Source organism: Pteropus vampyrus, unplaced genomic scaffold, assembly GCF_000151845.1.
Source record: "Pteropus vampyrus isolate Shadow unplaced genomic scaffold, Pvam_2.0 Scaffold84, whole genome shotgun sequence".
NCBI lineage: Eukaryota > Metazoa > Chordata > Mammalia > Chiroptera > Pteropodidae > Pteropus > Pteropus vampyrus.
Genome location: NW_011888865.1, coordinates 2031544 through 2047337, shown reverse-complemented (window position 1 = coordinate 2047337; position 15794 = coordinate 2031544). Strand labels below are relative to the sequence as shown.

The following is a 15794-nucleotide window of genomic DNA, read 5'->3' as shown; positions in this document are numbered from 1 at the left end:
TAGAAAAGGAGGAAAACAAAAAAGATGGGAAAACTAAATACTTAATACTTTTTAAACACATTATTATTTCACAAACCATTATGAAATAATATTAACTAAAAATGGCAGAAAACAGCAGTTATGACATATGAACTACATACACATGTAAAATAATGGAAAGAAATTTGAAAGTAGTTTTCTCTTTAAACTACTTTGGTAGGGGAAAAGACCTACTACATTTAGACTAATGAATCAAAAATGAGTATCCAAATCCTAATTCCTGCTCTATTTTAGGAACACTCTAAAACTTTCTAGATGTCAAGAGTCTCAACAGTAAAATTAAGAATTAGACTAAATTATTTTTAGGAACTTCCATTCTAACATTCTACGGCTTACTCTGTTATTATACTTGGCAAGAATATGCTCTATTAGTTTTTTATGTAGTACCAAGTACACTGTACCTTTGTTACGACTCTCTAAAAACTGCCATGACAATCATGATCCATTATCCACATTCAGTACCCTTTCTCCAGGCCTCTATACCACTTGTTTTAAAGCCATTTTAATCCAGGAATTCAGTTCCACTTCTAGGAGTTTCTTCTACAGAAATACAGTGCTAGAAAATATGTACAAAGATACATGTAAGAATATTTATTGCAGCATTACTAGTAAAACTAAAAAAATATGGGAACAACCCAAATTTCCATCAACAGGTATTTGTTAAATAAATTACAGTATTACCAAATAATATAAAACTGTTTGAAAGAGGTAGATGTATACATACTGCTTAAAAGTTAGCAGACTTTCTTTTCCGAGCAAAATATTAAATTCCTCTGACATGTGGCCTCTTGAAAACCAGAGGCTAATAATTCCTACCTGTTGTTAAAGATTAACTAGATAATACACATGAAAGCCTAGCAGTGTATTGCACAAGCAGATATTCAAGGTCTACCCTTTCTTCATCCTTTAATTATTGTAAAATCTTCCCGACTTCTCTGGATCTAATCTCAACAAGATTCTCCAAGCCATCCCAGATAATGATTTTCCTGAAACATTATTTTTAATATCATACTCTTGCTCAAACAGTTGCCTACCAAAAAAATTAAACCCCCAATTCATGACCATTACACAACAGCTCCACTTTGCCTTTAAAACCTTAAACTTTACCCCTGCCCATACCTCTCCAATAGGAGCCTATCATACCACTCTTAAGACTCCTCCTCACTGTCACTTAAAGGTGTAGGGCGTATTATTACTTTTGACTTTGATCATCTCCAAATGCAATTCTCATCTTCCTACTTTGATCCCATCCGAACCTGTTCATACTTCAAGTTCATGGTCCAGTCTCATCTTTCATAGAGCCATTTTCAATCATCTCAGCTCACTAATCTGTTCCTTTCAATACTGTCTTGGAGTGATTTTAACACACACATGTACAAGATCCTAAGATCCTACAAGAGGAGTCATCAATTTGAAAAGTATGTACTAAGAATGAAGAAGACAGTTAATAATTACTTGAAGAGTAAAATATACAACAAAGTTTTAACTACACAAGCAGGTACTTTTTTTTTCCCTGTAACTTATTTAATGGAAATGCCTAAAGTAATTCCTAGTATATTTTCCAAGCCTTTACAATGTAAATAAGACAACTTAAAAATCATGGTATAGCAAAAGACCTATAGTACCCATAGCTAACCACTTTTTTAAGACCCATACCATTTTTAATTTTTAGTATTATTTTTAATAATACACCATTCTCTAATATGAATAACAAGTCTAACCTTTTATACATAAATTAAGAATTCTAATACTTTACGCTTCCAAAACATACTATAAAGAAAACACCCAGAACATTTTAACAGCATGTTATCATTTGTTTAATGTTGATAATGCACTAAGTCTCTAAATATTTTAAGCTGCTTTATTTTTCTTTAATAAAGCATTGTGCTTTCCCCATTACAAATACCACCTTGAAATTTTCAGAGATAAAACTATCAATAGCCATGTTATAATGGAAATGATGAGAAAATTTATTTTTTAAAAGGCAGAAGAAAAAAACCTAGTCATTATCATAAGGGAAATAAATCCATTAGCCCGTACTAAATCAAGTATTGCTCTGGAATTGGGTTTTGGACTATTTTATCTAACTCTACAACAGAAAACATATCTCACTGAGTAATTATTATTATTAAAGTTTTGGCAAAAGCAGTTAGATTAATTCATTTTTGATTGCTGAATTTCCTCCAGGTTGGATGAATCTTAAGATCCCAGAATACCCATCCCTCAACTTTTTGAGTGTCACAAGAGAAAAGGGAAAAGACAGCCAAAAGCGATGCAAATAAAAAAGAGGAGGAGGAAGAAGAGAAGGAGGAGGAGGAGAAGGAGGAAGAGAAGAAGAAAGAAAAAAAGAAAGAAAGAAAAAGAAAGAGAGAGAGAAAGCATCTGCAGCAAGGAATATAGTGATAATCATAAACAAAAAAGAAATGTACCCCTTTTCAAACTCAAAATGTTGGCAAAGCTAGGGCAAAAGAAGAGAGGGCAAAGTGAGGACAACTGACAATTTAATTGCTATGTCTCCAGAAACAATCAAAGGGTCCTGGTCTACTGGCTCACAGCCAATATTAATCAATGCATATGAGTCTGGGTACAAAATAAGCCTACACTTTCCCACTATGCAAAAGGTTAATAGCAACTACGAGCCTATTGCTATATCAGCAAAACCTACCACTTTATTTTTAAGGCACTGCTATCATGTTCCACAGGCTCCTCAAACCAAAACCAAAAATATTACCTCTTTCCCTAAATTAGCTGCTCTTTTTCCTGTACTGCTCATTACTATATTTACCAGTATCCATCTAATCTTCTAGCATGTTTTTCAACTAGTAATTTGTTAAAAAAAAATACCATAACATCTATTTGTTTCTTTCCTTTTTAAGTCAATACATAAATATTCATATAAATACTTATCTGTATATGTTTATATTTTACTTTAAAATGGAGCAGTTTAAGAGCTTCCAAGTGAATATGCTTGATAATGGGATGCAGAAAAATGTGTCATCAGTTCCTCCTTTCAACAAATGGTATTGAACAGTTTGATATCCATTTGCAGAAAAAAAAATAAAATTGAACTTCAATTCATATTTTGCACTAAATACAAAAACGTGAAATTGGATTCCAGATATAAATGTAAAATCTGAAACTATAAAACAAACCTTTGTGATCCTGCATTAGGCAAAAATTTCCTAGCCACAACACCCAAAAGCACAATCCAGAAAAAACAAACTGAAACTGGGCTTCATCAAAACCAAAAACTTCTGCTCTCTACAAAAGACACTGTTAAAAGACAAGCCAAAGACTAGAAAAAAAATCTTTTCAAGTCACATCTTACAACTTTATTGAGAATATATACAGAACTTTCAAAACGCAATAATAAGAAAACAACCCAATTTAAAAAGTAGCAAAAGATCTGAACAGACACTTCACGAAGGAAGATATATCAAGAGCAAATAAGCACGTGGAAAAAATGTTCAATATCATTAGTCATTAGGGAAGGGCAAATTTAACACAACTGGATACCAATACACACCTATTAGAATCCCTAAAACTGACCATACCAAGTATTGGCAAGGTCATGGAGGGAACTAGAACTTTCATATATTACTGGTTGAAATGTAAAATAGAACTACCGCATTGCAAATTAGTTTGGCAGTTTCTTGAAAAGTTAAACATACAAGTGCCATATGATCCAGCTAATATACTACTAGTAGCAAAACAGTTTGGCATTTTCTAAAAAAGTCTAACATACAAATACCATATGACCCAGCCACTGCACTCCTAGGTATTTAGCTAAGAGAAATGAAAGAGTATGTCCATATAAAGACTTGAACACAGATGGTCCTAGCAGATTTTATGAACCAAAACTAGAACAACCTAAAATGTCCACCAAAAGGTGAATAAACAAATTGTGGTATATCCAAACAATAGAAAACTACCTATCAATAAAAAGGAATTACACATATACACTATACAACATGAATGACACTAAAAATAATTATACTGAGTGAAAGCAGCCAGGCAAAAAAAGAGTACATACTGTATGATTTCATTTAGATAAAACTGTAGAAAATTCAAAGTATTTTTATAGCGATAGACAGTAGACCAGTAGTTGCCTAGGGTGGGGAGAAGATAGGAAAGGGAATTGCAAAAGCACTAGGAAATGTTTAAGGGCGATGGATATGTTCATTATCTTGATTGTGGTGAGGGTTTTACAGGTACATACATATATCAAAATTTTCAAACTGTACACTTTAAATATGTGCAGTTTATTATATGTCAATATAACTCAATCAAGCTGTTAAAATTGCTAATTAACCAAAAAAAGGTTAATTTTCTCTGTTCTTTAAAATTTCCTAAGACGTGACAAAAGTCATGAAATATCAGTATCTGCCTAAAAAAGAAAGTGAAAAATTAAAATTAGGTCCAGTGTATCCTGACAGTACACCAATGGTTAGAACATATACATGTAAATAAATACACACAAAGATATCCATGATTTTATAATTCTTCATAAAATTTTTTTATTACTTCTGAGGATTGTTAGGGATCAACTCATTTTTTTAAACATTGGTATATAAAGAGAAAGATTCAAGCATTTATCCTGCCTTTCCTAATGATTCAATCCCTGGGTAACCAAATAGTAGATATGCAATTGGTCTTTACAGCTCATAAATGAAATGATAGAATTAGATTCTCATGTTGAACCCTTACTGAATTAACAAATCTAGGCACTGCATATAAATGGCTGCTAATTTCACAGAGAGAACTATATATAGGTACTTCTGAATCAAAAAAACATACCACTGCCTATAATAATCCTGCCAAAAAATTTTAAAAATGAATTCAAATAAAATCTGATCAAATCTCTAAATCCAATTAATTTACTGAAAATAGAGAACAGAGAATACACTAAATCTTCGATTTTTATAAATGACACTTGAGAGAGCTATCAACCAATTGGAATGTAAGGACCTTACATAGATGCTGATTGAAAGTATTTAAACACTTTATAATATATAAACAAAACTTCTGAGACCTCTGGAAATCAGAACACTTATTAGATATTCAATATTAGGAAATTATCATTTGGTTTTGTGATGACAGTTTTTATCATTTTTTAAAAAAAGACCTTGCCTTTTATAGACATTAACATATTTACAAATTACATGTGGTGATTCTGGAATCTACTTCCAAATACTATAAGGGAGAAATGAGTGGGAATATAAATGAAATAATATTATCCATGAGTAGGCCATTTTTGAAGCTGGGTGATGAGTAAAGAGAGGTTCAATATTTCTACTTGGTCTTCTTTTATATATGCTTGAATTTTTTCAATAAAGTTTTTAAAAATAATATACCTTGTTGAATCTACTTTGTAACTTTTTTATGTATACAGATGTAAAAATTCAAAATAAAAAAAGGTGGCTTAGGCCAATTTCTTCTCTCATATTGGCCTTGTCCTTTTTGATATGAAGGTTATATAGCTTCAAAATATAAACTGCGTAATTCTGCCTCTTTTCCTATTTTCTGACAGATAAGAACAATTTGTTTCATAAAAGTTTAGTTGAACTTTGTAAAATTATCTGGGCCTGATAGTTACACATGGAAGAGAGAGGTGTATTTTTAACTACTTATTTTAAATCTTTATTGACATTATATCTATTCAGGATTTTAATTTATTCTTGAGTCAGTTTTAAGACATTTTTCTAGAAAATAGCCAATTTCATCTGTTCCTGTCATTCTCAAATGTAGTGGCAAAAAATTCCTCATAAACGTTAATCTCTACTGTATTTATAATTACATTTCCATTTTTAAATTTTTAATAACATTATTTGTGCCTTCTTTTTCTCTAATACATCTTTTCAGTGGCTCATTATCTTATGTCTTTTCAAAGAATCGGATTTTTATTTCATTACCCTCTGTTTCTTTGCTATCATTAATCTGTTCTTAGAATTATCATTTTCTTCTACTTTCTTGGGTTGCTTATGTTAAATATTTAGCTCACTCATTTCAAGCTCTCTTTTCACATATATGCATTTAAGTCTATTAAACTCTTTAGTACTACTTTACCTGCATTCAAAAAGTTTGATATGTGATGTTTTATTTGGTTTTGGTTTCTGTAGAAGTTTAATTCCCATAATCATTTCTTCTATGACTCATGAATTAAAATATTTATTAATTTCTAAACATGACAAGGTTTTTTCTTTTGATTTTTAATTACATTGCATTGAGTTATATATTGTCTACCATTTGCTGCAGCTTGCTTTGTGACTTGGTAAGTGATGAAATTTAACAAATGTTCTGTGTATGTGTATGATCTTAAAAATGTATATGACCTAATAATTAGTTGCAGGGTTCCATTAGCTCAAGCTTGTTAATTTTTATTCAAATCTTCCTTCACTAAGATTTACTGATATGTTGAGAGATATATTAAAATATTAAGGCTGTCCATTTATATTTGTCAATATTTTTTCTTTACATATTTGAAGTTATATACACACAAATTCATAACATTTACCTTTTCCTAGAAATATTTAAGTCTTCTTAGTGAATTAACTCATTCCTAGTGAATAAATCCCTTAATCTTTAATAATGCTTTTGCCTTAGTCTAAGTTTTCTTAAGATTAATATACCTATGACAGATTTTTTTTTTTGGTTCCTTGTGTTACAATATTTTAGACCCATTACTCAAAAACAAAAATATAAATATTTGTTTGCTGACTTAAAAAAAAAAAATTCATCCTGTGGTCTCCAATGTTTTCTCTGATAGTTTACTCTGTTTACATTTGTTTTGATAACTGATATAGTTGAAATTATTTCCTTATTTTGTTTTTAATATACTATGCGTCCCCCACTTTTTTTTTAGTTTTCCTTAAAATTCTAACAGGACTACTTGAAAGTAGAATCAACATTACTATCCTTTTTCTCAACAATAGGACCTCAGAAATCTTTAACTCAGATCACTACCCTTCCTGTCATATGTACTGTTTTCTAGTACGGCATTTAATTCTTGTGCATTTAAGTTATTTATTATGTTGTTTTATAAAATCAGGTTGTCCCAATTTGTCTACATGTTTACCACTTTCTTTGCTAACTTTGTGTCTTGCATCTTCTGCATTCTTGAGTCAATTTCCTCCTCTAAGTACAAGTACTTTTAGTAATTATTTCAGTAATGGTAAAGTCTACCTCCATCTGAAAATACTTTTATTTCTCCTTCATTTCAAAATGACAGTTTTCAGTTATTTTATTTTTCCTTGGTACTTTGAAGATATTAGTCTATTGATTTGTGACCTCTATTCATGTTCTTGATATATCTGCTAAGCTAATTGCTGTTCAGGTATAAATGACTTGTCTTCTCTCCTTGGTTCCTTTATTACTTTCTCTTTATAATTTATGCCCAGTATTTTCATTAGAATGTATTGAATTGTCTATTTATATCTTTTCTACTTATAGATTATCTATTTAGTATTATTAGGCACAGCCACAGCGAAAAAAAAAAAGTGATATGAGATTGACATTAATTCACTACATACAATAAATGCTCTACTAGGGCAGTGGTTCTCAAAGTTTAACATGCAACACAAATACTTAAGAAACTTATTTAAATACAAACTATTGGTCTCCATCCAGTTTGATTCAGTATTGTCTAGGGTCCTATCAAGAATATACATTTCCGACAAGTTCCCAGATGATGCTGCTTGTTATGCCTTAGGGATAAAAAATAATCTCATTGAGAAAGACCCTAGAGATCTGTCCTGCTTCTTAATCTAGAGATTAGTATTTATCATCAACTCTAAACAGTTTTTAATTTAAATATTGCTCTCTCCCTTTTCTTCCCATAGAATTCCAACTACACAAAATAATAGCAGCTAACCAGTCCATCATCTGCCCAGAACTGCTCCAGTTCTTCACATAGTCCTCAGACTAAAAAAATTTGATATATTCCCCTACCTAAAATTGTTTACTGGCTCCTCTATACTGACAGGAACAGTTCTTTTGGGGGAAAGTTACATGAATGAGATTCAGAGTACTTACAAATTGTTAAGCTTTTACATTGTGTTTACTCTATGTTTATATTATGTTACACATACTTTTTATAATAGTTTCAAGTAGGTCTGTGATCTAAACATGTTAAAAATTGTGATCTATTAAATTCGAATGAGTCAGTGTGACATACAAAGCTTTTTATGATCCATGCCTGCCTATCTTACCATTATATATACCCTGCCTTGTGCCATTCTGAGCACACCACACTTTCAAACTTTCATCATTATACCCATATTTCTTCTACCTAGAAAAGAAGGCCCCAACAGGCCTCTCAAAAGGCTAACTACTAATCTTCTCAAGATGTCCTAATATCACCTTTTCCAGGAAACTTTTCCCAATCTAATTAAGAGTTAATTGCTTCCTTTCTTATTCTAAGCAGTTTGTATAAACATCCATTATTACTTTATACCCTTCTAATTAATGTTCTACAGATTTATCAGAATTATAAGAATATGAGTTATCTCAGGCAAGAATTTAATCATTATCTTTAAATCTCCACAGCAGATACTCAAATGCTTGTTAAATATATAAATATTTGTCTAAATATAATTTTTCTTCATAGTCTACAATCTCTAAGAGAATGTATATTTACATTCTAAACATATTCATGTCTGTTTTCATTTAGATTTTCAAGGAGAACCAGAGATTCAATGAGAGTAAATGGTACCTAGCTTCATTCTCATATTTCTTTACAAGATAACTCAAAGCATCAAAACAAGGATTATGTCTATGTAAGGTCTAACATCTGCCAATGTCAATACAAACAACAGAACACTGAAGAGGTAATCAAATCTAAATGTTCAAAAATCTTTATAGGAAAAAAGAACTCTCATTTTATTTCCTATATAAGTCTACTTGGTTATCTGTTTATTTAAAACTTAGATATGCATATTACAAATTATGAGAAGATTCTTCTCGTTATTTTAAAATACCCACTAATTCAGAAAAATCCCTTTACAAAGGTATATACCATACGAAGAGAACAGGGAGTGGTATTCTCTAGGGGCAGAGGATGGGAGTATGAGGAGCTAAGGAGGTCTTTCACTTAGTATTTTTGAAATGTTTTAGTATCACCTAATTATTTTAAAAATGTTATATATTACTTTAGCAACCAGAAAAACAAAAAGTTTTAAAAAGCCACTATTCTTTTATATAAAAACCAGTTTAATTATGAAACTATTTTAATTTATTATTCTTACCAGATTTAAGACCTGAAATTTTGAAGATCGCACTTGGTTTCCCATTTGTGACAAATCCTAGGAGTTGCCATACTGGCATTCCATTCGAATCAGGATAGGAAAAGTAGACAGATCCTCCCATTCCCTCAGGAAATGGAATTGTTCCCAGCATAAAAACTACAACATGGTTGATATTTTCATAATCAGGCAAGTCAAAAACAAATTTATCTTCTGCCACTTGATGTGCAGCTGTTTGCACCTAGAAAATAAGAAACCCATCTTAGTTCAGTAGTTTGACTACTTTTTGTAACCCTTAGAGTATTGCTATATGCTGTTTCTAAGTAGAGTCAATTACAGTCATTATAACAAGTATAATGTTGGGCTAACCTGATATTTTAGTTATGGAATTACCAACTATACAAGTGTTAACAGGGAATCTTATAAAAATAGGGACTGTAAAGTACAGCAAAGGAAATACAGTCAATAATATTGTAATAACTATGTATGGTGTCAGATGGGTACTAGACTTATTAGAGGAATCACTTCATAAATTAAATAAATGTCCAATCACTTTCTTATACACCTGAAACTAACATAATATTGTAGGTCAACTGTAATTAAAAACTTAAAAAATTATTTAGAATAGGGAATCCAAAAATTATAGCCTTAAAATGATTTAATTAATCTTTTAAAATATAACTAAATTATTTCAGAAGTGCCCTGCAAGGATTTTACTTACATAAGTAAACTACAGTTTTGGAATGCTATAAAAAAATGAAAGGTTGTTCAAAATACACCACAAAACCTTGATCTTCTAATCTGAAGGTAAAGAACCTCAGGCAATTAACACTGGTAAGCAATCCAGAAGTAATTATAGTTGACCTTCATTATTTGCAGATTCCATATTTGCTAATTTGCTTACTCACTAAAATACATCTGTAACCCCCAAATCATTATTCATTGCATTTTCAAAGCAGCAAAAAAATGAGTTGCCTGATGCCCATGTTCCCAGCTGAAGTGGAACAAAGCTACACTGTGCCTTCTTGTTTCAGCTCTCATACTGTAAACAAGTATCCTTTTCACAGTCTATTTAGTGCCGTGTTTGTCTGTATTTTTTGTTGGTGATTTAACCGTTTAAAATGGCTAAGCTAAAATGCTGGCTAGTGTTCCTAAGCCCAAGGCTGTTATGTGCCTTATTGAGAACATAGGTGTTATATTAAGTTTCGTTCAGACATGAGTTACAGTGCTATCGGCTGATTTAAAAATGCGATCAGAAGCTTGCAGGAACCTAACCCTGTATTTCCCTTAGGGGCAACGATTCAGTATTTACCAATTCAGTGTTCCCAGCAACTTTACAGAACATAATTACTGCAAATAATGAGAACAGACTCTACATAAGATGTAAAAATTCTACCTTCAATGTACTAAGTGGGAACTTTTAAAAGTTTCCTCTTGACTCAAAATTAGATTTGATAATCTAATTTTCTGTTCTAGAACTGAACAAGCTATAAAGTGAAATCATCTCATTTTGAAGTTTGAGAAATCTACTTGCATCAAAATTCCTTTTTACACTTTTAGAAAATAATTGATAATGGCTATACCACATTCATTAGCAAAAAGGTATCAATTCTGAGTGCTCTATGGTCAATAGGCTGTCAAGAGCTTATCTTCCATGAGAATTTTTGGCTTTGTTTTTTAATTGCTGTTGCCTCTCTAGTCACCAAACCACCAAATCTGAAATACTACCAGTGTATTTGGAGACTCAAAATAGTCAATTCTTATTACCTAGAATGCAACTTTTCCTTTCCTAATATTTGTTGATTGTTACTAAAATGCTTACTTTCTTCCTCTATAATATCCTATCAACTAATACAAAGTCATTTAAGAAAAATATACTGCTATGAAACTGAATTTATATATTAGTGATAAAGTAATATCAACTGCCCTAAATTTGTTCCCAAGAGACCAAGGATAAGTGTTCATAAAGTCAAGCTGATTCTCTCTTCTGAAATTTTCCAACCCAATTAAAAACCCTCTGGTTTAATATAGAGGAACAAAGGAAGAACACAAATACAAACCAAATTGCCTATATTAGTATTAAATTCAATTTCACAGGTTTTGGCATGTACATAATCTGAAAAGGCACATAAAATTATGGCATTTACAAATCTTAAATAATCACATGGCAAAGTAAATACTTCTTAAATGTCAACTCTGTATAAGGCACCAGTCTGTAAATCTGCATTATGACACTCTAATTCCTAATCTTAAGAAAAAAGGTATAGCTTTTAAGAAAAAAATGTTCAAGGAATAAAAATTGAGGTCATAACTTTAGATAAGTGGAGTTTTCTAGGAAGAGGATAATGTTGTTAAGCTTTGAGATGTTGCTAGGTCTATCTGCCCTTCATTTTGATTAACGTGTTCTAACCCAGAATTAAAGAGTTTAACACCCCAAAAAAGTCTTCTCTTGAAGCAGTTCTTAGTAATGAATATCTATTACTAAAATTAGGCTTTAGATAAATACAGGTATCACTATATCTAAACTTCCTTCCAAATTAGTCAATATGAGATATACATGGATTCCATTTAGTGTTTTTTATTCTTTAAGAAAACACACACGTTTTAAATGTCACTCATTAATGACACTTATTAATCCGACCCACACTCATCCCAGGCTGATCATTTTTTCTATGGAGAGCAAGGACAACTCAAAATTATTTCATCAGTATTAGGAATTTTCACCATTACCAAAAGGGGCCTCCCAGTCATTCAAGAGACAAACGATAAACTTTATGAGGCCAGTGTCTCCAATTTATCTTTGTGATTCCTTAGAATTGTGTACAGAAAACGCATTATCAAAAACTTATAAAAATCATTCAACAAGGGGGCTGCAACATTTAACAAAGCAGAGAGAAAAAAGAAAAAGAAATCCATGTGAAAGGAGTCAGGTCTGAAATGGATTTCTAAATGGCTTCTAAGGAAGCAAGCAAAATTCACCTTCCAGATTATTCTTGAACAATTCCAAGTGCTGATCTCCTTTAATTATAGTAATCCGGCAAGGAAGGTTATCATCTTTCTGACCAATAAAGAAACTCGCTGCTCACATTCTTCAAGTGTCATCTTAGATATGGTCAAACAAGTTTCAGGCGTTTCTATCAGTCAACTTAAAATTAACGTTAAGCACATTTTTAGTAGGGCCCTTCCAAAAGGACCCAGCAGATACACATTGCCCGAACACCTTAATCTTTGAGAAACAGTACGCTACAGACCAGATTCAAATGCCAAATTTATATCTAACTAACTATATGAGCTAGCTTAGGAGAGTACTTATAGTGTCGACTGAGCTTCAGTTCAACTGCGAAATGGATCGAATGATAACCATCTCAAGTTGTGAGGGTTAAATGTGAGGTGCCAACTAACTCAAGATAGTAGGATGAAATATCGAGAAAGAGACAAAAGGCGTGCACTGCCTAGTATATAATACACACTAGATAAACGGCAGCTAATGTAACTACTACTCAAATGACTCCGAACAGAGCTGGGGGCAAAGGAGAACGAACACCCCAGCGTCCCTCTCCACCTCCACACTCTCAGCTGGAAAGTAGACATGGGAAGTGGGGGTAGAGGGTTTTCCCCGCATCCCTCGAACCAAAGCACCATCCTCTTCCCGGAGCTCTGCCCTCGGTGTCCTACCCGCTTCCTGATAGCACCCAGCCCCATCCTCACCAGCCTTCCCGCCACCAAGCAGCCAAACATGGCGGCGGCGGCTCCGCTTAGCCGGCAGGGACCAGGGGCCGGCAACTAGAAGTCCTGGGGCCACTATGCTAGTGGAGCCCAAGATCCTTCCAGAACTGCCAGGAGGGCTCCGGCCACCCCACTACATAGCGACTTCACTAGCGGCAGGACGCCTTCTGCCCCGGTGACCTCTGACCCCCATCCCTAACCAGCACGCCTCTCAGGAGACGAGTACTTCCGGGGCTTACTATCAGCCTCCCCAATTAAGGGGAAAGGAGAGCAGGAGCCGGTACAAGACTACAAGTCCCAGAGGGCTCTGCGCGGGTTTCCGGGAGACCCTGTTGGGGTTAGTATTCCGGATCCCAGATTTCCGAATCCAATCCTAGGAGTTGTTTCTCACAGTGGGCTTTTACAGTCATCATTTCACAAGATCCTTACAAAAACTCTATAAGGTAGGTATTATCTCCATGTTGTACTTGAGGAAATTGTCCAGAATGACCAACCCCAAATCTTTACACTGGCACTAAGATTTGGTAGCAGAATCCAGGTCCCGATCCAGATCGGGTCTTTTTGTCACACAGTAGGTCGATCAGAAGCACTAATTTTTAACTATCTGTTTTCTACTTATTGTAGTTCTTTCCAGCTTCACTTAGCTTCCTTCACTAATTTACTGTAACGCTGTAAGCAAGTTATATAATAACCTTTGTGCTTTAATGTCCCCATATGTAAAATATATTAATTGTACCTCTCTCCTAGGGTTACTGTGAGGATTAAATTAATACACACACACACACACACACACACACACACACACACTTAGAATAACGCCTGGCAGTGCTTAATTAATGGGAGTTTTATTGTAAAATGTCTTTTTTTCTATTGTCATTTTCAGAAAAGGGTCATAGGAAACAAAAAACAAAAGCCACAACAACTGACATCAAGTGCTGAATGCCACCAATACTCATTCTACTTTTCAGAGCTTCAATTCACTTTTCTCTACTATAGGAAGGTAGAATATCCTCTCCAGGAGGATCTCTAACCAACTTGAAATACCTGAGTTTAGTCTACCAGCCATTAGCAGGTCTGTCCTCCCAACCTCAGATTATATGTGGAAGATCAGAATGTTTGGAACTGTCTTCTGGCCTCCATTCTGGCTCTATAAACTTGGACCACCTACCTCATCTCAGATACTCCTTTGAGATAGCCAAATCCAAGATGAAGAGATAGAAGAGGATCTTTCTACCAATGTCTCCAACTTTCTACCTAAGAACCTTCAAAATAAAAAGACCATTAATGATGAGACCATCTCATGAGGGGCAGACAAACCGCCTGGGTTCAGAGCCCATCTCTGTCATTTATTAGCTATATAATCTTAGGCTAGTTAACCTAATACTTTCATTCCTCCTTTTCCCCATCTGTAAAATGGGATAATAATAGTATCTACATCATAAGGTTATAATGAAGGTTCTTACATGTAAAGTAGGACATAGTAACCAGAATATAGATAGCTTAATAAAATGTTAGCACTTAGCATAGTTACCTTTCTTGACTAATTTCCCATGTCTTCATACCGCCTGTGAAATAATAAGAAATAAATATATAGGTCTCTGTCCCCCTGTTCCGGACACAGGGCCCCTGAAACCCTTGTAAATTCCTAAGTGATAAGAGCACTAGGAGCATCTTTTGTTCTGAGGTGACTCTGAGTGAGCTCCTGGATAGCTCCTATATAGCTCTTGGTCATCAAAAGACAAAGCCATGATCAGAAGCTTCGTATGTCAACCACCCCACCCCCACTTCCAGAGAGAGGAGAAAGCTGGAAATGGAGTTAACCGATCATGCCTACGTGAGGAAGCTTCCATAAAATCCAATAGTATGGGATTTGGAGAGCTTCCAGGTTAGTGAACACATCTATGAACCAGAAGGGTGAACTCTGAGAGGACAGATGCTCCTGCACTTGGGACCCTCTCAGACCTTGCCTTATGTATTTCTTCATCTGGCTGTTCATTTGTATCCTTTATCGTATCCTTTAATAAACTGGTAAATGTATGCAAGTGTTTCTCTGAGTTCTCTGAGCTGTTCTAGTAAATAATCTAATTCAAGCAAGAGAAGGTCATGGGAACTTCTGATTTGTAGCCATGTTGGACCAAAGGAGTAAGTAACCTGAGTACCTACTACTTGCAGTTGGCATCTGAAGTGAGGGCCTGTCTGTGGGACTGAGCCTTTAACCTGTGAGATTTGATGCTATCTCCAGGTGGGTAGTGTTAGAATTGAGTCAAAATATGGGACACTCACCTGGGAAAAACGCCCCCATACATCTGGGTCATAAGTGTTGTGAATGTGGTAGTGGTGTGAGAGTAAAGGATAAACAGGAAAGGGAGACCAGATTTTTTCCTTTACATACCTTAACCATACTTTTGATTCTCTGAGCAACGCATGCTTTTCAACCTTTCTCTGCTTACACAGATTGTTTAATCTGCCGTCATATTCACTTGGCCGTTTCTTACACATCCTACCAACTGGCTTGAATATTTTCTTCAGAAAGCTTTCCATAACCTGTCTGATAATTAGTTATTCCTTCTCTTAGATAGCAATATTATTCAATGAATTGAGAGCTGGCTAAGGAACTTCGCATAATACATGGTAAGGAATAAAATCATTAGTACTCAACTAAAAATATAGCTATTACTATTGAAAATTCAATAGCACTGGGCCAGCAGCACCAAGGGACCTAGGAACTTGTTAAAATGCAAATTCTCTGGCCCCACCCCAAACCTACTGAATCAGACACGCTGAGATGGG

General features: G+C 33.9%; 1 protein-coding gene and 1 long non-coding RNA gene across 5 annotated transcripts in view; one reads left to right on the top strand and one right to left on the bottom strand.

Annotated features, from left to right (window-relative positions):
• Positions 1-13238, bottom strand: part of HIKESHI (Hikeshi, heat shock protein nuclear import factor) — a 36537-nt gene extending 23299 nt beyond the window's left edge. Inside the window, exons 1-2 of one of the 3 annotated variants that reach the window (XM_011363266.2) lie at positions 12987-13238; positions 9282-9519 (exon numbers count right to left, since the gene is read on the bottom strand). In XM_011363266.2, the coding sequence (XP_011361568.1) occupies positions 9282-9519; positions 12987-13016 (268 nt within the window). In that variant the 5' untranslated portion in view covers positions 13017-13238. Of the gene's footprint in view, positions 1-9281; positions 9520-12257; positions 12278-12986 lie in introns of those variants that run through there. The other 2 variants (XM_023532481.1, XM_023532482.1) reach the window with 2 other exon arrangements.
• A 56-nt stretch (positions 13239-13294) lies between these two features.
• Positions 13295-15041, top strand: LOC111741962. 2 transcript variants are annotated; one of them, XR_002781126.1, is made up of 3 exons: positions 13295-13447; positions 13888-14128; positions 14448-15041. It is a non-coding gene; the product is annotated as an uncharacterized LOC111741962 (long non-coding RNA). The 2 variants fall into 2 exon arrangements; XR_002781125.1 differs by having other exon boundaries at positions 13297-13447; positions 13888-15041.
• The last annotated feature ends 753 nt before the right edge of the window (positions 15042-15794 follow it).